Source organism: Oryctolagus cuniculus, chromosome 21, assembly GCF_051225735.1.
Source record: "Oryctolagus cuniculus isolate XC-2025 breed Fujian yellow rabbit chromosome 21, ASM5122573v1, whole genome shotgun sequence".
Classification (NCBI taxonomy): domain Eukaryota; kingdom Metazoa; phylum Chordata; class Mammalia; order Lagomorpha; family Leporidae; genus Oryctolagus; species Oryctolagus cuniculus.
Window position 1 is genome coordinate 31,467,595 of NC_142887.1, and position 19,646 is coordinate 31,487,240.

General features: G+C 59.3%; 1 protein-coding gene and 1 long non-coding RNA gene across 7 annotated transcripts; one reads left to right on the forward strand and one right to left on the reverse strand.

The window, feature by feature from the left end:
• Window positions 1–4,223: 4,223 nt before the first annotated feature.
• On the reverse strand, window positions 4,224–19,307 carry SLC2A11 (solute carrier family 2 member 11). 6 transcript variants are annotated; one of them, XM_051837097.3, is made up of 12 exons: window positions 17,978–18,166; window positions 16,409–16,507; window positions 14,680–14,840; window positions 13,017–13,141; window positions 11,719–11,848; window positions 11,059–11,207; window positions 7,574–7,761; window positions 7,378–7,488; window positions 7,012–7,113; window positions 6,850–6,925; window positions 6,549–6,676; window positions 4,224–6,365 (listed from the first exon to the last, which is right to left on the reverse strand). In XM_051837097.3, the coding sequence occupies exons 1-12, from the start codon at window positions 18,017–18,019 to the stop codon at window positions 6,174–6,176; spliced, it is 1,503 nt and encodes a 500-aa protein (XP_051693057.2). In that variant the 5' UTR covers window positions 18,020–18,166; the 3' UTR covers window positions 4,224–6,173. The 6 variants fall into 6 exon arrangements, with proteins under 6 accessions (XP_051693057.2, XP_089179074.1, XP_089179073.1 ...); XM_089322948.1 differs by lacking the exons at window positions 14,680–14,840; window positions 16,409–16,507 and having other exon boundaries at window positions 7,625–7,761; window positions 17,978–19,307; XM_089322947.1 differs by lacking the exons at window positions 14,680–14,840; window positions 16,409–16,507 and having other exon boundaries at window positions 17,978–19,306.
• LOC127488331 (uncharacterized) lies at window positions 13,032–16,009 on the forward strand. The gene is made up of 3 exons (XR_007916010.3): window positions 13,032–13,164; window positions 14,335–14,580; window positions 15,227–16,009. It is a non-coding gene; the product is annotated as an uncharacterized LOC127488331 (long non-coding RNA).
• Window positions 19,308–19,646: the final 339 nt, after the last annotated feature.

Below are 19,646 nucleotides of genomic sequence, written 5' to 3' on the forward strand. Positions count from 1 at the left end.
CTCGCGAGCCCTTTCGCTCCGTCTGATGTGTCCTTGGAGGCGCTTTGTCAGAAGTTGGCGTGCGGCGGCGAACAGAGCCGCCCTGGGCCCATGGCGCCCCAGGACCCCAGGGCCCCCTGCCCGACACGGGAGGGGTACGCGTTACCGCGGGTGGAAGGGGGCTGCCACGGCCCTGTCACCATCCGGTCCCTTCCCTGCACCGGTGCTGTCAAGTGGGCGAGGCGGGGAGCGGGAGATGAGGCACAGACCCAAGGCGGGCGCCCCGCTCGGCTTCTCAAGCCCGGGACCCCCGGCCGTCAGCCCCTCGGGGCGCCCTGCCCGCCTCGAACAGCCCCGTCACAGACTTTCGTGCCTCTTCCACTCGTGGTGAGCTGAAGGGGTATGCGGTGGGCGCCGCGCCTGCATCGGACTGAATCCCACATGGATGGGGAATGAGAGAATAGAGATAACCATGACACAGCAGAGGGAGGACTGGTCGCTGACCACGGGGCACGGAGGGGCCCGCAGGCCCTCCCACCAGAGAGCGGAGTGTCCACCCCTCTTGCCACTCAGGCCGCCGCCGGGTCGGGGCGCCGGGCCGCGGAGCTGGCCCCTCGGGTCCTCAAGGCAGGGTGCACTTGGCCAAGTCCTCTGCTCTCAGAGGAGCTCACTCTTCGTCTTTTTTGGCATTTGCAGTCCGGTTGGGGCGGCACAGCACACTCCCGCCTTGGCCGTTGCAATGGCCTTGCAAGGCTGCTGGTGCCTGTGGGAGCTGCGTGCCACCAGTCAGCCTCCAGGCAGGAGGTCTCCTGGGCTCAAACCCGCTGTCCCTGTGGGTGGGGCTCTGCACCACTGCCACATCTCCAGCCACCCCATGTCCAAAGCCAAGCATGAATGACGGCCAGCTGGTGGAGTGCACCTCCCTGCACTGTCCCTTTGTCTTTACTTTGCTCCTCTGCCTCAACCATGTGGTCTGTGACGCCCCACCCCGTGGGGGACAGCAGCTGCGGCCACTGACTTGCCCCGCCCAGTGAAATGGGAGCAGAATGACTGGTGGGGCCAGCGCCGTGCGGCTCTGGACGTGAGCCTCTGTGAGTGTCGGGTGCTTGCCGTGGCCTGGGGCACCTGCCCTCGCCAGGGCAGCCTCAGAGGCATTTGCTGGACATCTCCTCTCCTCCCCAGCCGGCCTCACTCACCTTTTTGTTGTTGTTGTTGTTGTTCTTGTTTTCATTTGTTGTTGGAGGTCTCATGGCTGCTGGCTCACTCCCCCGGTGGCCAAGCCAAAGCCGGGAGCCAGGAACTGCATCGGGTCACTCCCCCAGGCAGGCAGCAGGCATTCAGGCGCTTGAGCCCTCCTCTGCTGCTTCCCCAGGCGTGCATTAGCAGGAGGTTGGATCGGAAGTGCAGTACGGGGCGTGGGTGTCAGTGGCGAGTCCACCCCTGCCTCCTCTTAGAAGGACATCTGATCAGGTGACGGGACGCCTAGTCCCACCCGTTACGAGCTTGGCTGGGTGGCTCCCCTCCCTGCGATGCGTTTCCCCACCTGTAACTGGTGATAACAAAAGCATCTACCTTACCGCAGGGTGGTGCAAGGGCCCTGTGGCCCACATGCTGCTAATAGCCCCTGATAGGAAAGAGGGAATAGTCAGGGGGCCCTGTGGGGCCGGCCTCCCTGCACCCCCCTCCATGTTCTCTTCCCTCCAGTGCCATGCTCCTGGCTCCTGGCTCCTGGCTTGGCCCTGGGTCTGAGCTGCAGTCTGCTACACTTCCCCTTGCCTGACTCCAGCATCCTGTACAGACCTCAGCAGAGCCTCAATTCCTTGGGAAGCCCAGGAGCCTCTCTGGCTCAGGTCCCACATGTGACCTCGGGCGGGCTCCAGGTTTCTATCTGTGAATGAATGCCTTGTAACGAGGCAGTGAGTGCCAACAAAGGGGGACAGCTCTGCTGTCTGGTTCCACCCGTGCCCTCACCCCGTTAGGTTTGCTTCAAGGCACGAGGTACCTGGCAGATGTAATCGGGGTTACACACCTTTGCATGGGAAGGTTATTCTGGGTTTGTGGCTGGGCCCAGTCTAATCATGTTAAGTCCCTGAAAGCAGAGAATTTTCTCTACCTGGGGTCCGGTGGTGCAGCAGCAGGAGCCAGAGTGGTCCAAAGCAGGACAAGGACATGGCGTGGCATTGTGTGGTGTGGCATTGTGTGGCGTGGCGTGGTGTGGTGTGGCATTGTGTGGCATGCCCTGCCTGGCTGTGATGAGCAAGGGGCCAGAGCCCACCGTGGGCCAGCCACAAGGAGCTGAATTCTGCCAACAACCCGAATGAACTTGAATGTGGGTCCTGCAGCTCAGGTGACCTTCAGACACCCTGCCTCCAGCCGTCTGGAGCCTCGGGCCGAAGATGGAATTGCATTGTGCTGGATTCCTGGCCCATGGCAGCTGTGAGATAATAAATGTGTGATGTGTTAAGTGACTTCATTTGTGGTGGTTTGTTGTGGGAGCTTTTGGCCTCTCTAGGCACTCAGACATTGCCTACCGGTAATACGGCCGCAGCCTGTGCAGTGCGTGGGCACCCACCTTGCCGATGGAGGCACCACCCCGCCCCCTGCCTGAAACAACTTGACCTGGATCCCTGGATTTGTAGCAGGTGTTGGGTGCCCATGAGCTGGAAAACCCAGGCAGGGATAGGGGAGTGGAAACCCTCAAAGGAATCAGGGCTATTGCTGTGGATTCATTCTGAGAGGAGGAAGTGCAGTGGGGGCAGGAGGCGCCGAGTCAGGACAGACACCAGGAGTTGGGTGAAAGCCGGCCAGAGGTGAGCAGCCCGCAGACTTGTTTATTTCAGTTGGCACAGCAGCTTATATAGCCGAGGCAGCCAATCTGGTCAAGGGGTGGTTTATGGCGTAACCAATCACAGCCTGTTGCCAAGCAGGCTCCTTTGCCAGGTGGGTTCTGAATCCCATTTCCTGAGCAACTGATGCTCACTTGCCAGTGCCATCTTGGCACAGCCTTCTCATTCCACCACACACGGCTCTGCCCAAGCCCAGCCTTTTAGCTGCCTTCAGTTTACACAAGTCCCTGCCTACCCAAGGTACTGTATGGCAAGGGCTCTCTCTCTGTCTCCCACCTGGGTGGCAGGGACTCAAGTACTTAAGCCATCAGCAGGAAGCTGGAATCAGAAGCAGAGGCAGCACTGGTGCCCGGGTGCTCTGATCTAAGGTGTAGTTGTCCCAAGGAGCGTCTTAACTGCTGCACCAAATGCCTGCCCTTATCAGTGTCTTTCAGGTGTGGCCCAGGCGGGGCCGCTGGCTGGGGCAGGCTGCTGAGCAGACGGAGGGAGGGAAGCAAGCTGCCGGCTGAGGAAGACGCCAATGGGTGGGCAGCCGGCCGTCCACCTGACCATCTCTCTTCTCTCTCGGCAGGATGTGAGTCGCCTGCTCTTCCCCTTGGCTGCTTCTCCCTGGCCCGAGCTCCAGAGACCTGGCCCCCTGCACACAGTGCCCCTTCCCCAGCCACACTGCGCCAGGCACCCCCACATGCAGCCCTGAGCTCTGTCTGTCCCCAGTGCCCCAGTCCCTGTGCTCACATTGTAGGACCCCAAAAGCGGTGTCCTTTTGTGACGACCCCAGAAACACAGACTCCAGACCAGACGATGCAAAAGGCAGGAGGCAAATTTTATTTCATTTGCGCAAATGGGCCCCCTGCTGCTGCAAGCAGCAAGCAAGCGAGAGGAGCCCCCGAGCAGCTATCTCACACAGCTTTTAAGGGGCAAAACCACAAAATTAACATACCATAGGGTGGCGTAAGTTTATTGGGTAACTACAATGGGAGGAGGTTGTCGAGGAGGAGGAGAAACGGGGGCTACGTGCCCTACGCCCTACGTGTCTAAGCTTGGACAAGGGGAGGTTGTCCTTGAAGAGCAGAAAGGGATGGCTACGTGCCCTACGTGCCTCACGGTTTCTTTGTTAAGCTTGAACAAGCGCAGGGGAGGGGGCTTAGGTGCATACCAGGATGTTCTGTCGCCCTTATCTCTGGGTAGTAGCCCTTATCTCTGGGTAGTAGCTATCTGCTTTCTCTGTGAACTTAGTTTACTCCCCATTTCCCAGGACTGTTTTATTAAGGCCATTTTATGGCGGCTCTCGGCCGCTCCTTTCAACATCTGGGGCACTGAGTGTTGAGGTTGATTCGTTCTGAGAGGAGGAGCGTGGTGGGGGCAAGAGGCGCGGAGTCACCACACAAACTCCAGGAGTGGGTGAAAGCAGGCCTGAGGCGAGCAGCCCACAGACTCGTTTATTTCAGCTGGTACAGCAGCTTAAATAGCCAAGGCAGCCAATCTGGTCAAGGGGCGGTTTATGCCCTAACCAATCACAGCCTGTTGCCAGGTAGGCTCCATTTGCCATGTGGTTTCCAAAGCTATAGAATCAGAGCCTGTTGCCAGGCAGGCTCCGTTGCCAGGTGGGTTTCAAAGCCATTCCTGAGTAACTGGCGCTGGCTTGCCAGTGGCCATCCTGGCATGGCCTTCTCATTCCACCACAACTGAGTGTGGGGAAAGTCGAGGTACAGACAACTCCGCTCTCCTGCAGTTGCTGTGGAAGATGGCTGGGGGGGGGTGGAATCACCCCTTCTGGTGACCCCGACCCAGCCCACCTGTGTGCAGACTACAAAGAGGGTTGTCTGCCAGGAGACACCCCCAGCATCTTCCCTCTGGAGGCTGGGCGCACATGCTCCAGAGGGCAGGCTCCGGCTCGGGGCGGCCCCACGATGCAAGATGTTGGGAGGAGCGGGCAGGGCTTTCTGCACTGAGTTGCGTTGTTTCTCGGAGCTCAGTGGCTTCTTCACTGCAGAGGCAGTGAGTCCTTTCCCATGGACGGGTGTGGGGCGTGAATGAGACAAGGGCCAGGTCCCAACACGCAGGAGGGGCTGAAGTCCGTGCCACCTGATCTTCCTGCAAGGCAGCCAAGTGTCCCAGAGCAGGAAATGGACTACTGGATGAAGACCCTGACGGTGGGCATCGAGGTGGAGTGGGAGACTATGTCCCCGACTGCTGCCAGCAGGCTGCTTGCAAGCCCCGGCCCATGGGCGGGCTCCAGGGGCTACACCTGGCTCAGGCTTACAGTGATGAGCGCCCTGAGCTGCTCACAGCGGCCTGACTTAAAAGCAGTGCGGCGTCCTGGGCTGCTGCTCAGAAACCTGCCCTCCTGGGACTCAGAGGAGCATCCACCACACACCTTGAGGTGGGAGACCCTGGTCCTGGAGAGACACAGATGCATTAGAGTGCAGACGAAGGCCTGTCCACACTGATTACTGTCCCCATGGCGCCACCGGCCACAGGTCCCCAGCAGAGCCTGGAGACAGCGAGCAGGGTGGTCCAGGAGCAGACTCTCAGCAGGCATTGAACCTGCCCCCGCCTTGATCCTGCAAGTCCCAGACTCCAGAACTACCAGCAATAAACTTCCGTTGCTTACAAAGCACCTGCGGATGGGACTGTGTTACTGCCACGCACTCAGGAAATGAAAACATCCATACAGCAGTTTGTGTAGGAACGTCCCCAGCAGTTTTACTCAGGGACAACCCAAATGTGTACTGGCAGGTAACAGATAGACATCCACACAGGGGCTAGCTACTCAGTAATACAGAGAAATGCATACGACCACATGCAACAACACGCATGAGCCTCCAAAAGCCAGACACTGCATGCCTCCGCACAGCGGAGATTCACATGACAGCAGCCTGATTTCTGGGGCTGGGGTGGAGTGGGGCCCTGGCAGCCCAGGGCGGGATGGTGCCTTCAGGGTGATGTGACCCTGCCGTCTCAACAGGGCAGGTGTTCCACAGCTATGCTCAGCTGTCAGAACTCATCAAGTGCAGACTTGGGTGGAGACGGAGACTGCATGCAAATTAGGCCTCTATAAAGTTGTAACAGGAACCAGCTCATTTGATAGTCCATTTCTGATCCTGCTCCCCCAAAAACACACAGAGCAGGCCTCCCTGCTACATGGGCCCACTGCTGTCCATCCTCGCCTCCCACTGAACCGCCTTCAGACCTGGGCCGCAGGCTGCCTCACCACTGATGGCTAAGCACCTGGCACCATGGCTACACACACCCGCACACACCCACACACACCATGCAGGAATGCATGGGTGGTGGCAGCCCAGACGCTGGGCAGCACTGGCTTGGGCCCACGCCGTGCCTTCCGGGCTAGAGCTCGGTGAACTGAAGGACCTCTGGGCCCCTCCACCTGGGGTCCCTGGGGAAGTTGAGTCTGTGCAGCTCCTGGGTGATCTCCAGGAAGCTCTTGCCTTTGGTTTCAGGAAGGAACAAGCCGGTGTAGACGGCCCCACACACGCAGACAGCAAGGAAAGGGACGTAGATGAAGTGGGCCAAGCCCTCCTGTGGGTGAAGAGAGACCCCGAGACCTGGTGTGCCCCTCGGCCTCCAAAGGAAAGGCCTGGAGACCAAGAGGAGGGACCGGCTCCTTTCTCCCAGGACCCCTCCCCCACGGAGGCCTCCGGGGGTTCTTAGGCTGATAGGGGCCCCGCTGGAGGCAGGTGCCACAGGGCAGGGCAGGCTTACCATGAGGAAGGGGAACCCCAGCCCCACCAGTAAGAGCATGGTCCACAGGAGCACCCCATACACCACGTAGGCAGCAGGACGGGCGGTCTGGTCAAACAGTTCAGTGGCCAGGATCCCTGTCACTCCAGCTGCAAGAGGCGGGGACAGGAGCAAGGACTGGAACAGACCCTGGGGGTGCTCCTCCAGCCACTCTCTCCCCTCCCAGAGGCCTGGGCACAGGTGGGCTGCCGGGGCCCGGCTCCCCATTCATCCAGGGTGCCTTTGGCAGGACCAGAAGCCCAGAGACCCTTGGGCTACTCACCGGGGCCAATGCCAAAGCTGAGAATGAAGCCAAAGACACAGGACATGGCCAGGTAGGGCATCCAGGGGTAGGAGTCCTGCCACGGGTGGGGTGGGGTGGGGTGAATCGAAGGAGGAAGAGGCCGCCCCCTCCCTCCCAGCCCCTCCCCTTATCCCTAGCTACCTGCAGGCACAGGGCGGTGGTGAAGACGCTCCCCCAGCAGGTCATGAGGCAGTAGCCCCCCATGAGCAGCACGCGCCGGCCCACCCTCTCCACCACCGCACTCTGCGAAGAAAGCCGGGAGTGCTCAGACACGCAGGCGCACCGGGGGCCACCGGAGTGCCCTGGGTTCAGCGGCAGAGGACGCTGAGGGCGCCGCATCGTGCACTCCCCAGAGGACCTTGGCCAGTCCCATCCCTCAGTTCCCCATCTCAGAACGGTGGGGCGAGTGCCCGGCAAACAGCAGGCGCTCAATCAGTGCTTGCTGGCGCTAGCGGAAAAGGCCGGGTCCCCCCACCCCCTGCAGGGCTGCCGGGCGCGAGGACTCACGCTGACAAGAGAGGCGAGCAGCTCGCAGGCGCCAGTGCCCACGAGCGCGTAGGGGATCCTGTGCTCCGGCATCCCCGCGGCGCGGAACACGGCGGACGCATAGGCGTACACCTGCGGGAAACGGGAGCGGGTGGCGCTCAGGCTCCTGCCGCCGCCGCCGCCGGCCCCGCGCCGCCGCCCGCGCCCCGCGCCGCACCGAGTCGTTGCCGCACAGCTCCATGGCGCTGCCCAGCACCACGAGGCTCGCCACCTGCCTCCGCAGCGCCGGGTCGCCCAACAGATGCCACGGACGCCGCGGGCTGCCGGCCCCGCAGGCGGCCCGCTCCTCCCGCAGCTCCACCAGCTCCTCCTCCACGTCCTCCGAGCCCCGCAGCCGCCGCAGCGCTGGAGGGAGCAGGGCCGGGTTAGGGGGCCGCCCCGCCACCGCCCGTACCCGCTAAGGTCCCCCAAGAGCGCCCCCTTCCCCTCCCCGCCTCCCGTGCAGCTTCAGCGGGACGTCGTGGGTGAGGAGCACGCGGCCATTGTCACTCCCCGCCCCTCACCCCTCTGCGTAGGCAGCCCTCGGTTAGGCTGTCTTGCGGCTCCGCCGAGCCCGCGGGCCCTGTGCACTCTGCTCGCTCTATTCTCATCCCCACGGGAATAAACCGGCTAGGCCCTGGGGTCCTAGGAGGAGATGTGAGACGCATGCCCGGCTGCGACTTCCGGGCTCAGAGGCCGCTGGGGGCTGTTAGGACAGAGGGAGACAGCTCTGAGTTGGCACCAGGCATAGCCACGCTTAAAACGGGCACCTGCGACACAAAGGTGCTTCAACAGGTGCATGGAAATGGAACTAAAAGACACGTTTATTTGGGTGCAAATTTTTTTTTTGAAATCTATGCATAGGAGATCTTCAAAAACTTCCTGAAAAATGTGTATCAAGAACAAATTATGCATAGAGTTCAAGATTTTTTGGTATTAAAATGTACCTTTTATTTCCATTTTCTACTAGCTTTAAATTTATTTATTTTTTTTAAATTTGAAAGGCAGAGAGAGATCTCCTGTCTGGTGGTTTGCTCCCTAGATCCCTGCAACAGTCAAGACTGGACCAGGTCAAACAGGAGGTTGGAACCCAATCCAAGTGTTGCACGTGTGAGTGGCAGGGACTCAAGTACCAGGGCCATCACCTGCTGCTTCCCAGGGCATGTATTAGCAGGGAGCTGGATTGAGAAGCTGGGACCCAAAGTGGGCACGCAGGCAGCAACCTAACTGCTCTGCCATGCGCCTGCCCTGCCTCAAACCTGCTGAGGCACCCTCACCGAGAGTGCTGGGTTATAAGACGAGGCAGAAAGCCCTTAGGAAAAGTGGAACCCCGTGCTATGTGGTGCAGTGGCCTGGAAGGAAGGAAACAGTAGACCGAATGCACTTGGGAATCCAAGCAGAAACCTCCGAGTGCAGCAAACCTGAACTGAATATTCTACCCTTACCACGAGTAACACCAGACGGGCGCCCGAAACACTGGCCTGTGTGCAAGCAGGATTCAGAAGGGACAAAGTCCAGTTAAATTTAGCACATCCCAGAAGTGCTAGGTTAGCTAAAAAACAAACAAACAAACAAACAAAAAAAACCAAACAAACAAAAAACACCTGATTCCCATCTGTAGCTTCTCCAGTGAACTTAAGAGTCTCAGATGAAGTGTCCGTCTGAGGGCAAAGCTCACACTGGAGCCCGGCCAGGAAGCCACAGCGCACAGTCAAGGCTTAAAGCAGAGCCTCGTGTACCCTCAGAGGAGAAAGGGGGAGCAATCAGAAGGCCGGAGGGCGCTGGAAATGCCCAGAGGCCAGCACAGGACTCGGGTCCTTGCCCAACAGCAGTGGTGGGTGTGGCTTGCTGGGACAGAGACCAAACACACAGAAAACCCGTCTGGTTTTTCAGAAAGCTGTACTGGGGAAACCTCTGCCAGCCTGGATGAAAGGAGACTGAAGCAGGTGGACATTGTATACAGACTTTCGTGTCCCAGCTTTGTAGAGACAGGAAGCAGGTTCTGTCTTCTGGAAGGGTCTGGAAGGGTCAGGAAGGTGAAGGAGAAGGGAGACCCCCTGGGAGGGCTACACAGGAGCCCCAGAGAAGTGCAGGCCAGGAGCCGCTCTCTGGGGGCGGAGCCAGCACGCGATCCAGGAACACACACACACACACACCCCTGGCCGTGTGCTCCCAGGGGCACCTCAGAGTCCCTATGGCTCAGAGACTCTCCGCACCCTTCCCTTGCCTGCCTCGCGCCTCGCTGTGGTCTCCTTGCCTCACCTGACTTGTGTTCCCAGGCCCCTGGTCTCTGGATCAAGAGAAGGCACGCACGTGGAGGGCAGGTGTTTAGCCTACAGCTTAAGAAGCCATTTACAGGGGCCAGAGCCATGGTGCAGTAGGTTAACGGCCCGGCCTGAAGCACCGGCATCCCATATGGGCGCCGGTTCGAGTCCTGGCTGCTCCATTTCTGGTCCAGCTCTCTGCTGTGGCCTGGGAAAGCAGTGGAAGATGGCCCAAGTCCTTGGGCCCTACACTCGTGTGGGAGACCTGGAAGAAGCTCCTGGCTTCAGATCGGCACAGCTCTGGCCATTTTGGCCAACTGGGGAGTGAACCAGTGGATGGAAGACCTCTCTCACTCTCTCACTCTCTCTGCCTCTCCTCTCTTTGTGTAACTCAGACTTTCAACTAAATAAATAAATCTTAAAAAAAAAAGCCATTTACTAATGCCTGTGTCCCATACTGGAGCGTCTGGGTTCCATCCCCAGCTCCGGCTCCGGCTCCTGACTTCAGCTTCCTGCGAACGCAGATGCTAGGAGGCAGCAGTAATGCCTCAAGGGGTTGGGTTCCTGCTGCCCACATGGGAGTCCTGGATTGAGTTCCTGGCTCCTGGCTTTGGCTGACCCAGCCCTGGCCATTACAGGCATTTGTGGGCCTCCAGAGTAGTTGAGTGCTCTTTCTCCCTCCCTCTCAAATTTTAAAAAGACATATTTAGACTTAATCTGATCTTAGGATCAAGGACCTCAAGCCCGATACCATGACTGGATGAGACCCTGGGGACCCCAGGGTGGGACTGGACACACGGGGAGAGACATCACTGGCCACGGTGGTGCGCTAATTAAGGGGCCCTGGTCTTCGCCCCTCCCCCACGCCCATGCCTCCACGGAGTGGGAGGATGTGTCATGAACCGTCCTTCTCTAGACTTTGCACTCAGCAGCGTGACGCCCCTTGGCCAGAGGAATGTTTTGGGTGTGAGGGAATGGTGGTAGAAAGTGCTTGTGCCCCTGGATTTGCCTGCATGTGCCGCTGCCACCACGACCCTTCCTAGGCGAGTCTGTCAGGGCCAAGGTCAAAGGAAAGGCAAGGGCAGCAGAGCCGCACCGCTGCAGCCCAGCCCAGAGGGCCGCGGCACAGCTGTCTGACGAAGACACCAAGTGGCTCCACTGGCCACTTGGTGCCGGGCGGTGAGGTCTGGCACCGGTGCTTTACCTTGCATTGCAGGTGTGGCTCTTCTGCTGGGGTCCCTGGATGGCAGTGGCTGGGTCTGACCTGCCCCAACCCCTCGGATAAAGAGTTTTCTGCGATGTATGTATGGACAGGTCGTGGCACTGGGGCACAAAGAGAGGGATGGCCTTGCCGCGACAAGGACTCCCAAGAGACAGGGGCCCAGATGCAGCGACTCACCTGCCAGGCAGGCCTTGGTGTCTCCGCGGTCAATGAGGAGGTAGCGCGGGCTCTCGGGAAGCAGGGGAAGGGAGCTGAGCTGGAGGAGCCCGGGCACCACGCAGCTGGCCAGCAGCAGGGGCCAGGCCTGTGGGCCACCCAGGAGCTCCCTGGGGAGACAGAGGAAAGGCTGGGTCAGGTGCTTCCTTGCCACGACCCTGCCCACCTGCCCCCTAACCCCTTGCCTACCCACCAAGCTGCCTTCAAAGGACCTGCACTGTCCTGTGCTTCTTCCTACCCAGCTCTGCGTCTGACGTGAAGATACCTCCCAGCCAGGCAGAGGGCCCCTGCTCCCCTCCTCCCTACAACTCGCCTCCCCAGGGGTCCCAGCTCTGCCCCCTCCTCTGTGCTCCCTTCTTAAAGCTCCAGCCATTAACCCCTCATCTGTGAGCACCCATGCTCTGCTCCCTGGACTGCAGAGCCTGGGCAAAGGTGATTCACACAAGAGTGTGGTTGGCTGATACCTGTGTGGTGTGTTGGCCAGGGCTTCATTGCTTTTGTGCAAAGAAGCCACGCCTCAATCTACCCATCGGGCAGGGGATAAATGCAGGTGAAGACAGGCTTCCCCCACCCACCAGCATCCCTAGAACCACTTGGTGCCCCCAGAGGAGGGGTGCTTACCTGAGTCCCACGACCTGTCCCATCATGATCCCCAGGGCCGTGAAGATGGCTGAGGTCATGGCCACGGCTCCTCGGAGCTCCTTGGGGGCGCTCTCCCCCAGGTACATGGGCTGGACGTTCATGCTCACACCTGGACGGGTGCACAGAGGGGGCGTGTCAGCTGCAGGTGCAGCCCCGGACGCCTGGCCTTGCTCGGCAGGCACCACACAGCCCCTAGTGTGCTGGGCTCCGGCCTCGAGGGCTTCTCCCTCACACTGTGGGGCTGCGCCCCTGCTGTGGGGCCGCAGATCACCTCCCCTTTCCTTTTTAAAAAAATTTATTTGAAAGAGAGAGAGAGGAAGGGAGGGAGAAAGAGAGAGAGGGGGAGAGGGAGAGAGAGAGATCTTGCATTCACTGGTTCACTTCTCAGATGGTCGCAACAGCTGGGCTGGGCCAGGCTGAAGCCAGGAACCAGGAGCTTCGTCTGGGTCTCCCACATGGGTGACAGGGACTCAATCACTTGGGCCATCCTCTGCTGCTTTCCCAGGCACATTAGCAGGGAGCTGGATCAGAAGTGGAACAGCCGAGGCAGACAAGAACCACTGCCCGTATGGTACCACGGCATCAGCCCCTCAGCTCCCTTCCTGGTGGGTTGCTAGAGTCCCCCCCCCCCCCCACAGAGCTCTTTGTAGATCCTGCTGCTGGGACAGGCATGAAGGCCTCCCAGGGGTCTGGTGGGGCAGGAAGCGAAGGGTAGACGCAAGTCCCTGGGGCTCAGGAAGCCAAGGCTTACACTGGCTGCTCCTGCTGCGGCTGTCTACTCACTCCTCTTCTCCCCTCTCCCTCCTTCCCCCCTCCCTCCCTCCTTCCTTCCTTCCATTTTATTTATTTGAAAAAGAGTTCTTCTGTCTTCTGGTTCACTCCCCAAGTGCAACAACCAGGGCAGGGCCAGCCAGAAGCCAGGAGCTCAGAAGTCCATCCAGGTGTCCCCATGTGGGTGGCAGAGACCCAATCAGCTGCTGCCTCCCAGGGTGCACATGAGCAGGACGCTGGACTCAGAAGTGGAGCTGGGACCGGAATCCAAGCTCTCCAGCCTGGGGTGCAGGGGCCCAGACAGCATCAAGCACTGCACCAGCGTCTGCTCTTGGATCATCTTTCTACGGCCGCATGTGTCTGTCCCGGGAGACTCTGAAGATCAACTATTTGTAGTCATTTTTGCAAAAACAAAGGCATGTGTGAATGAAAGGTGGATCGAATTAGGAGACCCCCTGGAGGAAGGAAAGAAAGGGGGTAGATGCGCGGGCAGCAGGCGGCCATACCTGCGCTGACGCCCACGAGCAGTCTGCCCAGCATGATCATCTCGAAGGAGCCCGCCCGGCGACTGAAGCCAAACAGGACAGCTGCGGCCACCACACAGAGGTCATTCACCAGCAGGGACCTCTTCCTGTGGCAGGAGGCACCAGTGAGGTGGGCACTGGTTCAGTCCATGGGGCCCTCCCTGATGACACACACAGGTTTGTGTGTCTGTGATATGCATGTGGCATGTGTGCAGTGTGTGTGGGTGGTGTGTCATGTTAGGTGTGGTATGATGTTTGTGTAGGTGTGGTATGGGTGATGTGATGTATGTGTGGTGTGTGTGTATAATGTGTGGTATATGTGTGTATGATATGTGTGCACTGTGTCTGCAGTGTCTGGTGTGTGTGCATACTGTGTGTGTGTATGGTGTATCTCTGTGCTGTATATGCAGTATATGTGTGGTATGCACCTGTGGTGTACGTCTATGGTATGTATACAGTGTGTCTGTGGTGTGCACCTGTTGGGGGTGTGTGTGTATGTGCACTGTCTGGTTGTGGTATGCACCTGTGGTGTATGTGGTGTGTATGCAGTGTATGTGTGTGGTGTGTGTTTATGGTATGTGTAGTGTGTGTGTGAATGCGGTATGTGTCTGCGGGGTGTGTGTGTGTAGTGTCTTGTGTCTGTGTGTCTGTGGCATGTGTTACTGTATGTATGTGTCTGGTATGTGTGTGTGTGTGTGTGTCTGTGGGGTATGTGTATGCAGTGTGTGTGTGGTATGTGTGTGATGTGCATGCAGTATGAGTTATGTGTGGTATGTGTCTATGGTATACATGCAGTGTCTGTGGTGTGCATGCAGTGTGGGGGGTATTGTGGTGTCTGTGTGTCTGTGGTATACCTGTAGTGTGTGAGCAGTATGTGTGTGGTGTCTGTAGTGTATGTCTGTGATGTGTTTGTGGGCAGTGTATGTGTCTGTGGTGTGTGTGTATGGTGTGTGTATGGGTCTGTGGTATGTGTATGGTGTGTGTCTGTGTGGTGTGTGTCTATGGTGTGTTTGTGGTATGTGTAGTATCTGTGTATGTGTCAGTTGTGTGTGTCTGTGGTGTGTGTTTGTGGTGTGTGTAGTGTCTGTGTATGTGTCAGTTGTGTGTGTCTGTGGTGTGTGTTTGGTGTGTGTCTATGGTGTGTGTGTGTGGTGTGTGTGAACTGTTTCCAGGTGTCAAAGCTCTGCACCTGGGAGTGACTGTGACCATCACAGCCAGGTCTAGGCTCACTTGTGGTTTGCCTAGGGGAGGACCCTCCCACTCCAACCCTGACAAACCCAAATCCCTCTCCTTTCTGCAGGGAGCTGGATTGGAAGCAGAGCAGCTGGGCAAGCCGCAAACCAGCACCCATATGGGACAGCAACATGCCAGCCCTCGTTGTCATAGATTTTGGATTCGTTAGCATCACTCTGTTGTCTGCTATTCCAGAAGTGCCCGATACATGAGAAAAAAGCAGAGCTCTGGGGAAAGTACTCCTTCGATGTTGGATAGCGTCTGGAGCCAGCAGTCAGGAGTCCTGGCTTTCTCTCCTCTACCAAAGCTCCCTGTAAGTGGGTCCCCCTCTCCCTCAGTGAAGCCACAGCAGAATGAGAGTGAGCAGCGGCTCTGGGCCATGCACCTGCTGCACCACACAGGAAGAGCCTACCTTCCCAGCATGACGGCCAGGTGTCCCGCCAGGAGCGCCCCTAAGAGGCCCCCCAGGGGGTAAAGGGACACGATGAGGGACCACACCAGCAGGATCAGGCGGTCGGGCAGTGGCTCACCAGTGCGCACCTGCCACGTCTCATTGGTGAATTCCTGAATGTACTGTGGACAGAGATGCCAGTCAGTGTTCTGGGGACAGGGGCAAGGGAGCAGTGTTGGACAAGACACAGCCCTCTCCCTCACAGGGCCCTGGCCTCTGCAGGGCAGGCACCAGGTCTGCTGAGCCGCATGGTGCTCCGTGGGGCAGGAATTGACTGGCCTGAGTCTCTCCTAAGTGCAGGGTGCCAGGCTGGTTTCTCTGCCCCAGGCAATATTTCCCACAGCTCGGTGCTGGCCACTCTCCCTTGACCCGTCTCTGGGAAAACATCGGGCCTCCACACTCACACCACACCTCCCCATGGCAAAGGCATGGGAGTTGCCCACACTGAGCTACAACTTAATCCCATTCTGGAAACCGAACCAAACATGTTTTTCTTTTGCTTTTTCAGGTCTGAGGACTACTGGGCGTGTGACTGACTGGAGTCCCCTGGCACGCTACTTCGCGTCTCTCAGATCCCCTCCGGCCCATATCTGCAGAACATCCGGCTGTGCCCTGCTCTTGAGGAGGTGGAGCCATCAGGCAAGCATCCCAGGGACCGACGCCCCTTCTCAGACTTCGGCCCCTGACTCAGCAGCCCGGCCTCCTTAAGAACCCTGGGCCGTCCTCACTGGCCAGGACAGCAGTCCTCCAGATGGACCATCTACTGGCGCCCTGATCGGTAGACAGATTACACCTTCCTCAAACCCGGTCCTCAGCCTTCTGATTCAGCACCAGGGACAGGGAGTGACATTATATCTATACTGCTCCCAAGTCCCAGGGCCCCAGACCCCACATGACTGCTCCCCACCCCCACTTCAGCTAATCACAAGCCCAGGCCTCCCACACTCTGACAAACTGGCTGTAAGCTGGGGGGTCCTCGAACCATCTTCTTGGGTTCCAGCTCCACTGGGAGACCGAAGACTAAGCTGTATTTCTTGTAACCCTTTGGAGTCACTGCCACCTTTCTCACCCCAGCTGCGCCCCTACCCACACCTGTGAGCAGGCTTCTGTTGAACTCAGCCAATGAGGAGCACCAGCAGGACCGCAGAGAAGGCGAGGAGAGGGATGGGGAGGGGGAGTTGTTCCTCTGGTTCCTCCCCACCCCCGTGAGGTCACCTAAGGTTGCCATGACCCTGGCCAACGGTCACTAGGGCTCTGCTCTTTCCCTCCTGCTTTGGTAACTAACTGTGCCTCTTGGGTGTCCCTCCGTGGGGGGTGGGGAGTGGGGGTGACGGATCTGCACTGCCTGACTCTCCATGTCCACGAGTGTTCTCCAGGTGCACTCGATCCTTCTGTGAACCGTCTTGCTGAATATGAATCACACACAGGAGGCCGCGGCTTCCGGCTAGGCTCCCGCCCCACGCCAGCGGCAGGGGTGTCATCAAGCCGAGACGAGGGAGCACATGTGGTCTCAGCGGAGGACGCAGAGCCCTGTCCCAGCCCACAGGCACCTCAGGGACACCCCAGAGGAGAGGGACACATGGGAGCAAGCGCCACCCAGTGGACGCTGGGCTGAAGGCCCAGGCAGTGGGCAGCCGTCAGCGCTCCCTCAGTGCCTTCTAGGCCGGTGGTGGTCACGACAGGTACATACCAAGGTCGGGGCATTGATGATGGAAAGGTTGTAGCCAAACTGAAAAGTCCCACCAATGCCAGCCGCAAAGATGGTGAGGAACAGGACCCTGCTCTGAATCTGGGGACAGAGAGGAGGACACACAGTGACCGACAGCAGCCTCCCCTGCCCTCCCCAGGCCAGGCCTGCCTTGCCTAGCGTCACAATTGATCTGAACCAGGCCCCAAGGGAAGCTATTTGGGCCACGTGGCCACCAGGCAACAGAGGGACCCCACCCTTCTGCTCTGAGTCTCTAACCCCCCCGCTCAGCGCATGCCCTGCCAGCCTTTCCCCGCGTCCTCTTAGCTGGCTGGCCTTGGCCACACCTGCTGTGGTGGGCCCCCAGGGGGTGAAGCTCTGCCCCATGCAGGACAGCAGCTCCTGATCCCCAAGGATTCCCTGCAGAGAAAGAGTTTCCAAACACAGTGGGCTCCGAAACCTGGGCGGAGTTAGAGAGAGGGAGGGAGAGAGGGAGAGAGAGAGATCTTCCATCCACTGGTTCACTTCCCATATGGCTGCAACAACCAGGGCTAGGCCAGGCAGAAGCCAGGTGCCAGGAGCTTCTTCCGGGTCTCCCGCGTGGGTGCAGGGGCCCAAGCCCTAGGGCCATCTCTGCTGCTTTCCCAAGCGCATCAGCAGGGAACAGGATCAGAAGTGGAATAGCCGGGACTTGAACCAGCGCCCCCGTGAGATGCCGGCTCTGCAGGGAGCAGTTTAACCAGGAGCACACCGCCCCCAGCCCTATTATAAATAAGGTGGTCATAGGAAAACGGCCTGAGAGAAAGCGACATCTGTACAGACGGTGACAAGTAGAGGGGATGGCACCATGCGCAGGCTGGAGAACGCAGGGCCGCGTTGGGTGCCATGGGCTTCGCCCGCTGCCGCTGCTCCTTCAGGGCGGCCGGAGCTGAGAGAGGGCACGGGGGATGGAGGACCTGAGAGAGGGCAGGAGGCGCTAGCGGCCGAGCCGGCACCCCACCTCGGGCGTGAACCCTGCTCACGCCTGTCCAGGCCTAGCATCCAACACCACCATCCCCTCCCGCACAAGCCGGTTCAGGAAAATTCATGGCTTCCTTAAAACCTTCACGGGCGAATGCACCTAATTCACGTGGGTCCACAATCTCATCAGAAACCCCTGGGCAGGCAGGTTTCTAACTCAGACCCTCCCGAATCGCAGGAGGGCGGAGAGCCATTAACAGAACAGGGAACTGGAGCCCTGGTTCTGCCTCAAGGCGACCCTCTGCCGCCACAGGCGCGCGGCAAGCAAGGCGCATGCGCATTGAGGGCCGCGCGGTGCCGCGCTCCTGGAGTGCAAGGGGCAGCGCACGCGCAGAGGGAGTTTGACGCGCAAAAGCCATCCAGGCCGAAGCGGACACGCATGCGCACAGGGTATTGCGCGCGCAGCGGTAGGGGAAATTAGCGGAGTCAGGGCTCGCGGGCAGAACTCTAGCGCAGGCGCAGTGTCGCGCAGCACGGCCGCCCGGCTAGAGGCGCGCGCAGGCGCACAGGGTATTAAGCGAAGGCGGAGGGGAGTTTGCGCGAGGTGGTCACCTTGGGGCGAGGCCGCGGGGGTTGCTGCCGCTCATCCTCCATTCCGCCTTTTCCGCAGCTCTGAGGCAGGAGAGCCTCCTGCTCCGTACTCGGTTCAGCCCGGGCTCATGTCTGCAGACCGGAAGTGAGCTGTGGTCGGAGGGACTGGACCTCCGCCGGTCCTGGCCCGCTCGGGCTCGGAGTCGCCCGGCTACTTCCGCCCGGACCCGGGGCGCCTCTGCGGAGCCGAGCCCTTGCCGATGGTCCCGGTCTTGAGGCGCGGCGGAGTCCCGAGCCCCGGGCCGGCTTGCGAGAGCGGCCGAACCACAGAGTCGGCGGGGCCGAGTTAGCCTCCTGCTCCTTGCGACCCGGGCGTTGGGACAAAGGCCAGCCGGAACCAGACTGGCCGAAGATGCTGCGCCGCCGGTCATGGAAACCTGAGCGTGGTCGCCGGGAAGTCCCTGGGGCAAAGGCCGCCGCTGGGCGGACACCGTGACCGGCTCAGGCCTGGTGTGTGAAAGGAGATTTTAAGGAGCTTCTTCCGGGTCTCCCACATGGGGGCAGGGGCCCAAGGACTTGGGCCATCTTCTACTGCCCTCCCAAGCCATAGCAGAGAGCTGGAGCAGCCGGGATTCGAAATAGCAGAGAGCAGGAGCAGCTGGGATTTGAACCGGCGCCCATGTGGGATGCAGGCACTGCAGGCGGAGCTTTACCCGCTACGCCACAGTGCCGGCCTGTCAGCTGATTTTATTTAAAGTTTATTGAATTATTTGGAAGAGAGCGGGCTCACTGCCCCCATCCTCCAAATGGCTGCAACAGCCAGGAGCCAGGAACCCCATCTCGTTCTCCCACGTGGGTGGCAAGGGCCCAAGCACAGGGCCGTCTTCCCCCCATGAACTCAGCTGGAGCAGCGGGGCCAAGTTGGCTCCCGGATAGGGGATGCAGGCGCTGCGAGCGGTGGCTTAGCCCGTTGCCCTCAGCGCCCTGCAGTCCCTGGGGTAAACTACTTGCTCTGTGGTGCTGCTGTCGCTGCATTGTTGCTTTCAGTTGCTAAACTTTACACATGGATTAGGTAGACTTGATTGTCTTTTCAAAACAACTGTAGCTTTTCCCACTTTGAAAATCACTTGGAGGGCTGGGGTTGTGATGGGCTAGCAGTTAGCACCTCCACCCCTCCCATATAGCAGTCCTGGTTCAAGTCCTAGCTCCGCTCCCAGTTCCCACTTCCTGCTGATACACACCCTGGAGGCAGCAGGTTGTGGCCGTGTGGGAGGCTTGGATTGGTTTCCCTGCTCCTGACTTTGGCCTGGCCCAGTCCTGGGCCTTGTGGGGAGTGAACCAAATGATGGGAAATTTCTGTGTCTCCCTTTCTGTTTCTCAAATAAAAAATATTGAGGGCCGGCGCTGTGGCGCAGCAGATTAACGCCCCGGCCTACAGTGCCAGTATCCCATATGGGCGCCAGTTCGAAACCCGGCCGCTCCACTTCCAATCCAGCTCTGCTGTGGCCTGGGAAAGCAGTAGAAGATGACCCAAGTCCTTGCACCCCTGCACCCGCATGGAAGACCTGGAAGAAGCTCCTGGCTCCTGGCTTCGGGTCAGCGCAGCTCCAGCTGTTGCGGCCAGAGAGTGAATCATCAGACGGAAGACCTCTTTCTCTCTCTGTCTCTCCTCTCTCTCTGTAACTCTGAC

Bases quoted from the DNA above. Each gene is read 5' to 3' on its own strand.
- SLC2A11 (XM_089322947.1), bottom strand. From the start codon at position 18,387: ATGACCGGCGGCGCAGCATCTTCGGCCAGTCTGGTTCCGGCTGGCCTT. The intron at 7,762-11,058 runs GTGAGTCGCTGC...TGCTCCCTCCAG, and splicing joins CACCAAGGCCTGCCTGGCAG to CGCTGCGGCGGCTGCGGGGC. The intron at 6,677-6,849 runs GTGAGTAGCCCA...CGCCTCTTGCAG, and splicing joins CAGCTTTGGCATTGGCCCCG to CTGGAGTGACAGGGATCCTG.